Source organism: Macrotis lagotis, chromosome 5 (assembly GCF_037893015.1).
Source record: "Macrotis lagotis isolate mMagLag1 chromosome 5, bilby.v1.9.chrom.fasta, whole genome shotgun sequence".
Taxonomy (NCBI): domain Eukaryota; kingdom Metazoa; phylum Chordata; class Mammalia; order Peramelemorphia; family Peramelidae; genus Macrotis; species Macrotis lagotis.
Genome location: NC_133662.1, coordinates 200,675,628 through 200,690,504, shown reverse-complemented (window position 1 = coordinate 200,690,504; position 14,877 = coordinate 200,675,628). Strand labels below are relative to the sequence as shown.

The window sequence follows — 14,877 nt, the reverse complement described above, 5'->3', positions numbered from 1 at the left end:
TCTCCTCTGATGCAGGCCTATCACTTTACACCTGGACTGGGCTGTAGTAAACTGCTGCTGGGTCTATCAATCTCAAACCTCCCTCTGCTCCCATTTATCTTCCATTTGATCACAAAATGATATTCATAAAGTGCAACTTCAACCATGCCACCCTCCTTTTCAGTAAACCCCAGTGGCTCCCTGCCACTTCCAGGAGCCAGCACAAAATCCATGTTTTAGCATGCAACATCCTTTACATCCTAACCCCTTTCAACTTTTCCAGACTCCTTTTTTTAAGATTTTTTTTTTTTTTTACAAGGCAAATGGGGGATTAAGTGGCTTGCCCAAGGCCACACAGCTAGGTAATTATTATGTGTCTGAGACCGGATTTGAACCCAGGTACTCCTGACTCCAAGGTGGGTGCTTTATCCACTACGCCAACTAGCCGCCCCCTTTTCCACACTTCTTACACCTCATTCCACAACATTTCAGTCCAATGATGTTGGCTTTCTGGCTTCTTGAACTTTATCTCTTGGCTCTGACTGTTCCCCATGTGTTGAATGACCTCTCTTTATCTCCACCAGCTGCCTGTTGCAAGTCGCTTCTAAAACTGCTTCATCTATGGGATGCCTTTTGCAACCCTTCTTAATTCTAGTAGCATCCCTGTGTTCACTATTTCCTCTTTATCCTGTATATGATCTGGTGGTTGTTCTTGTCTTAGCTCCCATTAGATGGTGAGCTCTTTGAGGGCAGAAGCTGTTTTGTGACTCTTTGTATCCTGGTACTCAATAAATGCTTATTGACTTATTTGAAATCCAAATGAAGGAGGTAGTTCCTTTTTCATTCTTTTTTTTTATTATTTTACTTATTTTGAGTTTTACAGTTTTTCCCCTAATCTTATTTTCCTCCCCCACCCCCACCCCACAGCAGGCAGTTTGTCAGTCTTTACATTGTTTCCATGGTAAACATTGATCCAAATTGTGATGAGAGAGAAATGATATCCTTAAGGAAGAAACATAAAGTATATAAGAGATAGCAAGATCAAACAATGAGATATCAGGTTTTTTTTTTTTTTTCTAAATTTAAGGTAATAGTCCTTAGTCTTTGTTCAAACTTTGCAGTTCTTTCTCTGGGTACAGATGGTATTCTCCATTGCAGACAGCCCCAAATTGTCCCTGGTTGTTGCACTGATGGAATGAGCGAGTCCATCAAGGTTGATCATCACCCCCATGTTGCTGTTAGGATGTAAAGTGTTCTGGTTCTGCTCATTTCACTCAGCATCAGTTCATGCAAATCCTTCCAGGCTTCCCTGAACTCCCATCCCTCCTGGTTTCTAATAGAACAATAGTGTCCCATGACATACATATACCACAGTTTGCTAAGCCATTCCCCAATTGAAGGACATTTACTTGATTTCCAATTCTTTGACACCACAAACAGGGCTGCTATGAATATTTTTGTACAAGTGATGTTTTTACCCTTTTTCATCATCTCTTCAGGGTATAGACCAAGAAGTAGTATTGCTGGGTCAAAGGGTATGCACATTTTTTTTACAATTTTTTTATACATTAATAAAATATTTTTGTTTAAGAATAAACAAAATACCCCCCCCCCAAAATATAGACTTGCTTGAGCAATAAAGTAAAGGGGAGAGAAAAAATTAAAATAAAAAATAATAGTAATAATTGTAGGCATGGTCAGGTGGTGCAATGGATGGAGAACAAGCCCTGAAGCCAGGAGCACCTGAGCCCATATCAGGCCCTGTATACCCAACAATCACCCAGCTGTGTGACATGCTAGCCACCCCAACCCCACTGCCCTGCAAAAGCCCTAAAATAAAATAAAATAAAATAGTAATAATAGTAGGGGTGGCTCGGTGGCAGACAGAGCATTGGCCCTTGAGCCAGGAGTACGTGGGTCCAAATCTGGCCTCAGACACGCAACGATCACCCTGCTATGTGGCCCCAGGCAGGCCACCCAGCCCCATTTGTCCTGCACCCCCCCAAATAATAATAATAATAATAATAATAATAATAATAAAATGTGCTTCAGTCTTTGTTCCAACACCAACAACTCTGTTGTGGGTGGATCACGTTCTTTATGATAAGTCCATCACAAAAGTCAGTTCCATATGTTTCCACCATTGCCATTGCTGATCGCAACTCCCTCCTTTCATATTTCTCCACTAACATGTACTATATTTTCTCTCTCCTTTCACTCTGACTCTGCTATAGAGTAGCTGAGTGGTGCAGCAGACAGATCCCTGGCCCTGGGGCCAAGAAGCCCCGAGCCCCCATTACCACCCCTTAGGCCCAGCATCTACCTGGCCCTATGGTCCTGGACAGGTCTTCCAATCCCAGCCCCTTGCAAGAAGTAAAAAAAGAAAATGTGTTATATCTCACCACTCTCCCCCTGTGGTCCATCCTATCCTCCTTCATTCACATCCCCCCTTCCCCCTGTCCCCCCTCTCCTTACTCCAGATACCTATACCCCATTGAGTATGTATATATATATATACATGTGCTGTTTCCTCTCCTAGCCACCTATGATGGAAGCAAAGATTCCCTCATTCCCCCTTGCCTTCCCCTCTTCCATATCATTGCAATAGCTCATTATAATAAAGAAAAATCTTATTATATGAAATATCTTCACCTATTCCCCCCTCTCCTTTTTCTTTCTCCCATTCCATTTCTCTTTTTTCTATTGACTCCATTTTTACACGATATTTTATCTTCAAATTCAGCTTTCTTCTGTGCTCCATCTATAAAAGCTCCCTCTACCTGCTCTATTAACTGAGAAGGTTCATGAGTATTATCAGGGTAATTTTTCTATGCAGGAATACATGCAGTTCATCATCATTAAGTCCCTCATATTTTCCCCTTCTCCTCCAATTTCTATGCTTCACCCGAGTCCTGTATTTGAAGATCAAACCTTCTGTTCAGCTCTGGCCATTCCCACAGGAACATCTGAAATTCCCCTGGTTCATTGAAAGTCCATCTTTTTCCCTGGAAGAGGACATTCATTTTTGCTGGGTAGTTGATTCTCGGTTGTATTCCAAGCTCTTTTGCCTTCTGGTATATTATATTCCAAGTCCTATGAGCTTTTAATGTAGTTGCTGCTAAGTCCTGTGTGATCCTGACTGCAGCTCCACAGTATTTGAATTGTGTCCTTCTGGCTGCTTGTAATATTTTCTCTTTGACTTGGGAGTTCTGGAACTTGGCTATAATATTCCTAGGGGTTGCTTTTTTGGGATCTCTTTCTCGGGGGGGGGGGGGGAATTGATGGATTCTCTCCATTTCTATTTTGCCCTCTGCTTCTAGGATATCAGGGCAATTTTCCTGTAGTAATTCTTTGAAAATGATGTCAAGGCTCTTTTCCTGATCATGACTTTCAGGTATTCCAATAATTTTTAAATTACCTTTCCTAAATCTGTTTTCCATATCAGTTGTTTTTTTTCGATGAGATGTTTCACATTTTCTTCTAATTTTTCATTTTTTTGGTTTTGAAGTATTGAGTCCTGATTTCTTGTAAATTCAGCAATCTCCCTGAGTTCTATTCTTTGTCTGAAGGATTTGTTTTCCTCAGAGAGTTTTCTTATCTCTTTTTTCCATCTGGCCAATTCTGCTTTTTAAAGCATTCTTCTCCTCAATAACTTTTTGAACTGTTTTATCTATTTGACCTAAGCTGGTTTTTAGCATGCTATTTTCTTCAGCATTTTTTTTGATTTCCTTGACTAGGCTGCTGACTTCATTTTCATGTGTATCCTCCATCTATCTCATTTTGTTTCCCAGTTTTGCTTCTAACTCCCTCATTTGATTTTCAAAGTCTTTTTCTGTTTTTCTTGGAGTCTTTAGATGCAGGAGCTTGTGTTTCCTCATCTTCAGACTGAGTATATTGATCCTTCTTGGGATCATAGATAATGTATTTCTCAATGGTGTTCCTCTTTTTTCTCTGCTTGCTCATTTTCCCAGCCTAAGCATGTTTTTGGGGTGCTTCCTGAGCTTTTAGGAAACTCCCACAAGGGTCTCAGTGTGTGAGGCTCTGTCCTCCCTCCTGATCTGTGAATGACCATATGCGCCCCCCTCTGCCACAGGGCTGAGGTGGGGGGGGCCCTGTTGTTCTATGGGGGGTCCTAGACTGCGATCAGGATCTGAATGTGCTCAGAGTCCCAGAGTCCTGTTCCAGGGGCAGAGGACAGAGCTCGGCAGCCTCTCTCTCTTCACTCCCCTCCCTCAGCTCAATGGGCTCATGCCCTGGGGGCTCCTGCTTACTGGGTCACCTGCTTCTGTTTCCTGGATCTGGGCTGAGGCGGCCATGCTGCTCACTGTGTGCCCTGAGGGCTGGGCTTCATGTGCCCGCTCTGGCAGAGGTCCCCCGCTATTCCCCCAATTTGCGTCTGGTGCTCCCCGGGGTGTAGCTCAGGAAACTCCCCCGCTGCTGTGAGCTGTGGCTCCCAGCGCTCTGGGGCTGCCTCTGGGAAGCTGAAGTTCTTTCGCTCTGGTGGGCCACCCCTCTGGCAGGCCCCCCCTCTGACTCCGGGATGCAGAGCCTTTCTGATCTTTTCCAGGTTACCTTGAGTAGGAGAACTGTCTCACTGGGTACCTCTGTGAGTTCTGTCTCTTAAAAATTTAGTTATAGTCCTTAGTTTCAAAGATTTATGAGAGAGCGCCTAAGACACGATCTGCTCTTGTCGCCATCTTGGCTCCACTTCTGGCGGATTGTTCTTTGAAGTACTTGAGAACAATGTCAGCAGCATTCACATTTCCTGAATTCTTTATCTGTTTGAGATCTGGTCACCAAAAAATCCTTTAATAAATCCTAAGGAGACATATGTTAATTGTATGTTGGATTTTTGTTTTCATCTTGGTGGTGTAGAATTTACACCTTTTCTTTTATTTTTTAACTTTTTGTTTTTTGCAAGGCAATGGGGTTAAGTGGCTTGCCCAAGGCCACACTGCTAGGTAATTATGAGATGTCTGAGGCCGGATTTGAACTCAGGTACTTCTGACTCCAGGGCTGGTGCTCTATCCACTGCACCACCTAGCTGCCCCTTTACACTTATTCTTTAGAGTTTTTGCTGCTAAAGGCTGGGAAATGATCAAGGGAGATTGACTACCCTGACAAACTTTAAATTACTAAAAAAGCAGTATATGATCTTATTGCTGGTGACTGCCAATGATCTGGATTGTAACCCATCCATGCTTTTCTGTCCTGTTTAACTCTTGCTTTGTTCTTCCAAAAGTTCACCAGAGAGATCTACTCAATGTGCTGGAAGCTTTCCTTTCAACATTGCAAAACTACCAATTGAGCACTTTGACTATCTACTACTCTTGCCTCACTTATTTTTTTTAAGGTTTTTTGCAAGGCAAACAGGGTTAAGTGACTTGCCCAAGGCCACACAGCTAGGTAATTGTCTGAGACCAGATTTGAACGCAGGTACTCCTGACTCCAGGGCCCCTGCTTTATCCGCTACGCCACCTAGCGATTAGATTCTAAAGGAAGGTTATAAACTTGGGAGAAAAGAAGGCTATTTTTATTTATGCTATTCTCCCAACTTTAGTGTAATTCTGAGGAAGGGCCCCTTGGTTTTACAAGACTGGCAACAGGGTCTATGCCACAAAAAGGATAAGTCCTAATTCATGTTGTCTGTCCCAGAAACATACATACATACTGTTGAGCAGATCTATATGCTGTCCATCCATACACATAATAGATATTGGATACTAGATAATGAATATTCTTCATTGCTTTCCTTGCTAGGATGAGATTTCTTTTTTTAGTTTAAGAAAGAGGTTATTTCCTATAGCTTCTATAAAAGCTATAGAGAAAAGTCAATCCTTTGTGCCACTAGTTTAGGATTTTTCAGAACCTTGAAAACTGGAAGCTGTATGGTTGGTACCTGTTCAGAGCCCCATTGGTAAAGAGGTGGAATGTAAATCTTTAATCCTGAGGTTCACCTCTCAGGTCTATTGTTTTCCAACCAGCAAAAAAATCCTAGTGACTTGTCACTGCTTCAGACCTTGGGCTTATCAGGATTGGGAAGGCACTGTAGGCCAGTTAAGGATCTGATATGTGATTGGTCTAGAAAAACAAAATCAAAGATTTGAAAAAAAGAAAAAACCCATTGATTCTAATAGTGGCCAAATCAAAAAAAATAAACATACTCCTTTTTTTTTTGCTCAAAGAGACAAATCTATATAATTTGGTCTCCAATATATATGGAATTTAGGAAGAAGGGTTATGCACTCCCAGTTCAGATGAAAGGCAAAGAGCATAAAGAGTCCATTCTTTAAAGTGTATTTCCTTTATCAGATTACTTGCTGCCTTGGGGACAAATACTAGACTGATAACCAGGAACATATAACCTCTAGGGGTATGTGTGTTTACAGTAGGATAAATAATATAAAATATATTCACTAGAAAAATCAGAAAAGGTCTCCTGAAGTCGCACTTCAAGTGAGCTTTGAAGGGAAGCATAAGAAAGGAGAGAAAGCATTCTGTGAAGAGGACCAAGCAAATCTAGACCAGTGTGGTTGGAAGCAGAGGAGTGATATGTAATTGGTCTAGAAAGACAAAATCCGAGACTGATTAAAAAAAATGGATTCTAATGGTGGCCAAAGCAAAAAGCAAAAAAAAAAAATACTCCTTTTTTGCTTAGAGATAAATCTATATAATTTGTTCTCCAGTATGTATTATTCCCTATTTGAATACAGACTATGGACTTAAAAGTTCGTAGTCAAGATTCTGAAACAGTTATGTAAGATGTTCTATGATCTAGATAATAATTAAAGGATTTATTTTTTAGAAATTTAAAGTTTCTCAAGAATCCTTAATTTGATATAGGTAGTTAAGTGTACAGATTTCTACTTCTTTTTTCTTGAAAACCTGGTGAACAAACAATGACTCAAATAAATAGTAGTTGGTCTAGATAAAGTTCAGTTACTTTGCTGGTGGAGATGGCCTTTAGGGGACATCTGAGTGTATGCAGTGGCTAGAGTACTGAACTTAAAGACCTAGGACCAGATTCCCACCTCTAACATTAATCAATCATTCTGGGACTCTTACTTTCTTCATTTGCAAAGCAAGAGAACTTAACCAGATGCAACCTCAGGTATCTTTCAGTTCTAGATCTATAACATGAAAACAACATAGTTCTTTAGGGAGGGTTTTATTTATTCCACACACAGATAACTGAAAGGACAAAATTTTTCAAAAAACAGTAATTGGTGAAAACATACAGTATACTTAATATAATCCTTTTTCCATTATAGCACACAGAGTTAATGAATTTTCTTTGTTTACTCAACTGTTTCTGATGTTATTAAAAAGATAAGCGCATATTAAAATGTCTGTAATGTTGTAACATGGCAAAGTCCCTTACATTAATCTAAAGAGTAGCATCACTGGGATTAGTACAAGAACAAGGCACAGAATAATTACAACTTCTTAAAATAAGTATAACACTTCAATTTTTATTGGGGAACGAGGTAGTCTACATAAATGAATTTTCCAGAAAATCAATGCTTACCACCTTTAAAAGTGGCAAAGATTTCATTTTAACCACCTTAAGTCAACATTTCTCCAAAATGTATTAAATATTTCATTTTTTGCTTTCTCTAAGAGTAATAACATTCATTTTTTTCTTTCTTGGTATTAATATGAGCAACTATTATATTGTACTGTAATGTAATGGTGTTAACAGAAGCTAGTGAAATGTTTAGGATTGCTTGCTCTGTCCACTAAAAACCAGACTACTTTTTTTTTGAGTTACATCAACTTACTTTTTTGACTCTTTCACCTTTAGTCTGATTAGACAGGCTTATCTTTTTACTTTCAGAAATTGCTGTTAACTGTAAGCCTTATGAAGGCAGGGACTGCTTTATCTCAATTTATAAAATACTAAATTTATAGAAGAGCTTCAATAAATGTTTGATGAATTGCAATTTTAATCTCTGTTGAGCTAAGAAATCAGAAAACCAAGCTAGCTTAGGGGCTTTTTGGTGAATGATATACCTAAACCTTTGTGCTTACTGACTTTTTTTCTCTCCCTTCAGTTTTTAGTTCTCACTGTTATTGAGAGTTGAGGTTCCCAAGTAAGTAATCCTTCATAAGTGAAGTGTCACTGTACTAAAAGCAATTCATTAACTGTAATATGATAATGGCTACACTTTTATTATTAGGGATACCATTTAAACAAAACTATGGTTCAGAGCACACAAACATTGTAAATGACAATTATTTCACTGATCATTTCTGTAATTTGATTTTTTAAAATTATTTTTGGGGTGAAGTCCAGTACAAAGTATTGCTGCAACATTTTTCCTGATGCTGTTTCTCAAACTAATAATCCTCCCAACCATTTAAAAGTATAGTTTCTATTTTTCCTAAAGTGACAATCAGATTTCGCATGCAAATGACAACTATTGTTTCTGAGGCCAATGCCACTGAAAGCATAATTGTAACTAATTTAACTGTTATTAATCACTTTTCACATTGAAAAATTTGCATATTATTTGGGGAAATAACTAATATTATTGCTATTCTTTATTTATATACCTTTATTTATATAATCCCTAATAAAACAGATGAATTCTCTTTAAGAATATGCTTTCATATTAATGTTTAAAATTATGTCAATCTAAAAAGATTTTAACATTTTAGGGTGTTAATGGCATGATTCACAATCCATACTCGGGTAAAGAGTATAAAACTCGCAAGGTAAAACAATTTCTTCCCTTCATACTTCCTACATAATTTTATGGATTAAAAGATTAAAATAAATTAAGTGCAAAACTTGTTTAAAAATGCATTTTTTCAAGAATGTAAACTTTTTTCCTTTTAGAACTGTTTATAAGGCTAAAAATAGTTGTTATATAAATATATTTAATGGAAAAAAGTACCTAGTATAAGTGACAAACAGAATCTTTTATATAATATGTAAACTGATATGTTTCACGAATTAAGAATCTATTTTCTTCAAAGAATACATTCTGAAATGTATTTATTATTTCAATAGGAGGTTAAAGTTTCAAAGGTCATAATTTCCCCCTCAAAATTAGAACTCAACTACTAATTATTTCTATATCCCGAGTTTAGATGCTAAGAAAAAAAATCATGTATCTCTATAATAGAGGCTATTTGAAAACCATCTTTTTATTTGGTCATTACCTTTATATTTAACTAGTACTTAATTGTTTGCATTTAAGAGCTATCTAATCAAGACCCTTCAGTTTTCTTCATTATTTGACTTTTTCCCTCTCTTTACTGGGTCATGAGATATCACTTAAAATGTAATATAAATACCTTAGCTATTAGCTTAGTAAGTATGTCTGACTGAAAATTTTATCCCAGACATTGCATAGAACATTATGAATGGGAAAAGATTTTTATCAGACCTGCATCAAATACAAAATACCAGAAAAAAAGGGCAATGTCTAGCATGTTGCTTTCTGCCTAGAAGGTATTTAATGTTATATTCTCTATTTATTGAAAATAAAATGTAGATGAGAGGGCAATAATGAGTCCATGGCCTAAGGAATGCATTACTATATGAGAACATACCCACCCTTATTAAAAGGATGCCTTTTTAATTTCTTTTAAATTGTTTTGCCTAATTTAGCAAATGCCCACAGAAAGAAATGAGACCATGATTATTTTTCTAAACATCTAATATTTGTTAAGTTGAAAAATATTTTCTAAATTTAAAGGTAAAAATAAAAATAAATACTTTATGGGTAAAATGATTTTCCTATTCTAATATAAATCAACTCATCTAAATTTACAATATTAATGCTTTCATTAAACATTAGCACAGTGCTTTGCACACAGTGGGTGCTTAAGATGTATTGGTTGAATTGAATTCAAAACTTTACCTAAGCACTACAACACTAACGGGATTAATTTTTATTTTTAAATGAACTGAATGTGCAAACTATTGTAGTTATACAACTGAGTATATACTTTATGAAACTGTAAAAAAATAAACTATAAGTCGAAAAGAATCTCCAGAATAGCAGCAATTGACCAAGCCTGTGTTTCACAGCTGAAAGAACAGTATTGTCCATTTTCATTTGTCAGTTCAGGAAGGCCCTTCCAAGGGGATCTGAAAGAAAGAAAAAATACAAATGATGTTCTTTCAAAACTTGATTGTCCCTCTAACTTCTTTTTCTTGTCAGCACACCTAGATTAGCCCCTTGGAGCTTTCTTCTGGACATTCCTCATTTTATTATTAGTTACTAAGTCCAAACTAGAAGTCTACTTTCACAATGTATCTTTCATCTGTCCCGTCACTTTTACTTTTACTGCAAATGTCCTGGTTTAGGCTATGATCATCTCTTTCTCTTGGGACTATAATTAATGATGTTCTTTATGGTCTTTCTAGTGCTAGTCTTTGTTTCTGTCATCCATCTTTTATGTGGCCATATAGCTTTTAATGCAGTTTTCTAATCATATTACTCATATACTTAAAAACTTTCAAGACTCCCCAAATCCTATTATTGAAAAACCTATACACATACAAATTCTAAATCTTTGTGTTCAAGCCTCCCTTCATAATATGGTTGTAATTATCTTTCCCTTATCTTACTCCTCTTCTTATAATATATATTTCAGCCAATAGTACCTTGTTAATAACACTGTTGTTTGTACTTAGGATTAATCTCCCTTCATCTTTGATTAGTCTTTAGAGTTTAAATCTTGGTGGTATCTTCTTCATGAAGCCCCCTTTTTTAAATATTTTTCAAGGCAATGGGGTTAAAGTGGCTTGCCCAAGGCCACACAGCTAGGTAATTATTAAGTGTCTGAGGCTGGATTTGAACTCGGGTACTCCTGACTTCAAGGCCAATGCTCTATCCACTGCGCCACCGAGCCACCCCCCATGAAACCCTTCTTGACAACTTTCTCATATTTGTGAATTGGAAAGAAACCCTCCATCTTCACATTTGTCACAGAATTCTTCTTTGCTCTTACTACACAAATTAACTACATTCATAAACTACATAGTTATGTGTGTGTATGATGTTTCCCTATTACGAGTATGGTCTATGAAACATACACATGTGGATCTTTTCAACTGAATTTCTGCATGACTATATCCCCAGAACCTAACCTTATGCTTTGTATAAAGTAAGTACTTAAGTGTCTGCTTTATAAAACATTAAGGAATACCAAAGAATCTTCTATTTTGACTAACAATTCTGACAGGATACTCGTTTGCAGAAAGATTGATTTTTCTCTCTCCTTTCTATTTGAGAAAAAAATAGTCTATAGTAATTTGTTATAGAAGAAAACAAAAGTCTAGGTATAATGGTTTATGCCTATAATCTTTATCTTGAGAGTAGCCAAGGCTTCTTGGGCTCTAGAATCCTGAGCTGCAGTGGAGTAAGCCAGCTGGGGCTCCCCTGGAGAGGAAGGGCATGGTACCAGATATGGGAAACCCATTCTCAAAAAAAATACACATATTTATGCATATATAAGTAAAACAAATATTTTAGAAGTTTATGTGGAGAATATAAAGAATCTAAACTTGCACACTAAAAAGGAACTCAGTATAAGCAATTTGGAAATGAAGTACTCAAAATATCAATCAATTCTTTGAAAATCACACTACTTATGAAGAGTTAAAATCAAAATTCCTTTGTAGGACTATGTTGTGTATACATTTACAATTTCCTTTAGAATATTACAAAGTAAAAAGAAGTACTTTTAAGAATAATGTATTTCATTGGTATCTAAAATGTTTAATTAAATACTTGTAAAAGAGTTTAAATATATAGTTTCACAACCTACCTCTCAAGATGAACATAATGACGAGAAAGAACATTTTTAACCAAAAACACTGTTTGTGAATAAGTTTCCTTGCCCATTAACTTAGAAAAATATAATTTTGCACGAAGAAAGTATCCAATTGGCCACAGCCATTCCTAAATATAAAAAAATTGATAATATCTAAGTTAAACTTGTGAGAAATGAAACTTCAATTTAACTGAAAACTCAGAAAAAAAATAATATTCTTACAGGTCCTTGGTGATAATTAAAACCTTTAGCAAGATTGTAGTTGTCATTGTCTAAGGAATTATCATATACTCCACAGTAAACCATGTCACTGAAAAATGATAAAAAACATTTGTTATAAAATAAAATAAAGCATAACAAACCACACCTAGCACATTAGAAAATATTTACCAATTACCAGAGCTCAAGTCAACAACAGTAAAGATTTAATTAACTACGTGACAAAATATAGTATCAACATTAATATTCATTTATCTAGTCATTCCTTCAACAAACATTTAAATGGCTAGGTGCCAGACTCACCTTGGAGACAGAAACAACAATGACAACAAACCATTCCTGCTTTAAGAAGTTTACATTTAATTGGGGATGGGAGGACTGGAGAAGAAGGCAACACATACACTATTAAGGCAATATAAGATTTATATAATGTAAACAGAGAGTAACTGGGCTGGGGCAAGCCAGGAGGGGAACATTTGCAGTGAAGGGGACTGTAAGTGCCTCTGAAAACTTTAAAGAAGATAAGAATTCATCAAAGGAGAGGTGAGGAGAAGGAATATTCCGGGTCAGAGGATAGTCCATGAAAAGGTAAGGAGATGGGCAATGAAATGTTGTATATGGGGAACAACAAATAGATCAGTTTGAATTAAAATGCAGAATGTGTGGAGAGCAATATGCCTAGAAAAAGTAAGTCAGAAGCCACATTACGATGGGTCTTAAAAGTCAAATAGGATGTATTTTATCCCTGAGGCAAGTGGAAATCCTTGTAGCTTCTTAATTAATCAATAAGCATTTATTTACTTAAAAATATTTTTTGGGGGGTTAAATGACTTGCCCAGGGTCACACAGCTAAGTAATTATTAAATGTCTGAAGCTCCATTTGAACTCAGGTCCTCCTGACTTCACAGCTAGTACTCTATCCACTGCACTAGCTCACTACCCCCAATGAGCATTATTAAGCATCTACTTTCTATTCCAGATCAACAGTGCCAAAAGCTAGGGATCAAAAGATAAAAATCAAACTAGACACTGAGTATAAGGAACTTATCCAAGGGAAACAATACGTAAACAAATAAATATATACAAAATAAATGAGATAAATTCTTGAGTAAAGTAATGCTATGGTCAGATCTATACTTAAGGAAAATCAGAAAACTTCTGCTTTGGCAGAGGTTGGAAGATGAATTCAAATTGGAAGAGATTTAAGGCAGGGAGAACAATAATAAAGGATTAAGTGCAATAGTTTAGGCAAGAGATAAATAGAATCTAAACTGAGAAAGTAGCTATGAGTAGAGAGGAGACAGAGAAAAGGGATGCTGTGGAGATAGGGCCGATATGACAAATACATAGTAAGTGGACAGGACGTGGCTGGTTATCTAGACAGCTAAACTGACTGAGAAGTGGTGATCAGGCAGGAAAGCCAGGGAAGCCAAGGAAAGAGTGCTAAGAATGTTGAAAAAGATGTAGAAAAATCAAGAGGATGATGTCTGAACAAAGGAATAAACACTTAAAGTAGATGGTTGTTACCTTTATAGAATAATTTAATTAGAGTAGGAGGACTGATGGGGTAAAAAAAAAAGGTTTTAAACAATAAAAAGGGGATAGATTGAAGATAAGAGAGAAAAGATCAAGGGTAGATATTTAGAGGTTGACCTTGGCAAAGAGAAGGCTCAATTCTTCTTGGAGCTAAATTCAACAGAAGAGAGTATAGGTGAAGACATAGATGATTTTACGTAATGGAACAGAGAGAGGAGGAAGCTTAGGACAATAATTCTAATTATCTCAGTCAAGCAGAAAATGAGCTTACTTCCTATGAAAGAGGGGAACAGAGATGGCAGTAGAAGTTTCAATGGCAATGGAATATCCAAGCACTGAAAAGGGATATTCCCTAGGGATAACAGCACCATCAAGAGAGAACCAGATTTTCAATGAAAAAAAGTGAGATGAGAACTAGGATGGAGTTAGTTAACAAATAAATGAACATGTTCCTAGGGGGGCATTATAGAAAGGGAGGGAAGAAAAAGAAATGCGAAGAGTTGAATGGTGTGAAGTCAACAGAGAGAAAAAATAGGGGAAGAGGGTCAAGCAGTTTTGCATCAGGGAGATTAAGAGGCTTTGGGGTGAGAATTTATTAGCTATAGTACTGGAAAAATACCTACTGATTAGGAACTCTATCTTCCTAGGTCTCATTATCATGAAGGCATCATTCATGATGATGTTCCCTCTCTAAATCCTGGAGGTGGTGAAGTGTTGGGCCTAAGGGTCTTGGTCAATAAATGCTGGAGATTGAGGTTGGAGTAGCTAGGCTGAACTTACAGGTGGTGCGGATTCTGTAACTTCTTCTCAAGCTGGTGAGGGATAAGACCAACCACAATATCCTATGCTCCATAAAGCATGCACTTGGTTCCTTTTTGGATCTAGTTTCTGAAGTACTAATAGTATAACCTCTGTTCTTATTATCCTGTTTTATAGGACCTTCTTTAGTTCTCCTCCTCACATACATCTTTAGCTCTTCTTCTCTAATGATTCCTTTGCAATTCTAAAGGGTACTGGTTTCCCTCCATAGCTGAACTAATTCTTTTATGAACACATATATGTTAAAAGTATATTTATTCTTCTTTCTAATGCCAACACATATTAGCTTCTGAAAATGAGTACCTTCAGAACTGATACTCAGCAAAGTAGACCAGTTGGGAAACCCTAGCCTGAGAGATGATATTAATAGACAAAAAACATCTTATACCTTGTAAAACTCTCTTGTCCTATTATCATTCCAAAAAAAAATATCACTTTTTTTTTTTAGGTTTTTGCAAGGTAAACGCGGTTAAGTGGCTTGCCCAAGGCCACACAGCTAGGTAATTATTAAGTGTCTGAGACCGGATTTGA

The 14,877-nt window shown here is 36.8% G+C and overlaps 1 protein-coding gene across 4 annotated transcripts in view; it reads right to left on the bottom strand.

The window, feature by feature from the left end:
- Positions 1–7,131: 7,131 nt before the first annotated feature.
- AGL (amylo-alpha-1,6-glucosidase and 4-alpha-glucanotransferase) overlaps positions 7,132–14,877 on the bottom strand; it is an 84,314-nt gene continuing 76,568 nt past the window's right edge. For all 4 annotated transcript variants that reach the window (XM_074188247.1, XM_074188245.1, XM_074188248.1 and 1 more), the window contains exons 32-34: positions 11,995–12,082; positions 11,767–11,900; positions 7,132–10,081 (exon numbers count right to left, since the gene is read on the bottom strand). In XM_074188247.1, coding sequence (XP_074044348.1) covers positions 9,964–10,081; positions 11,767–11,900; positions 11,995–12,082 — 340 coding nt within the window. In that variant the 3' untranslated portion in view covers positions 7,132–9,963. The remainder of the gene's footprint in view (positions 10,082–11,766; positions 11,901–11,994; positions 12,083–14,877) is intronic.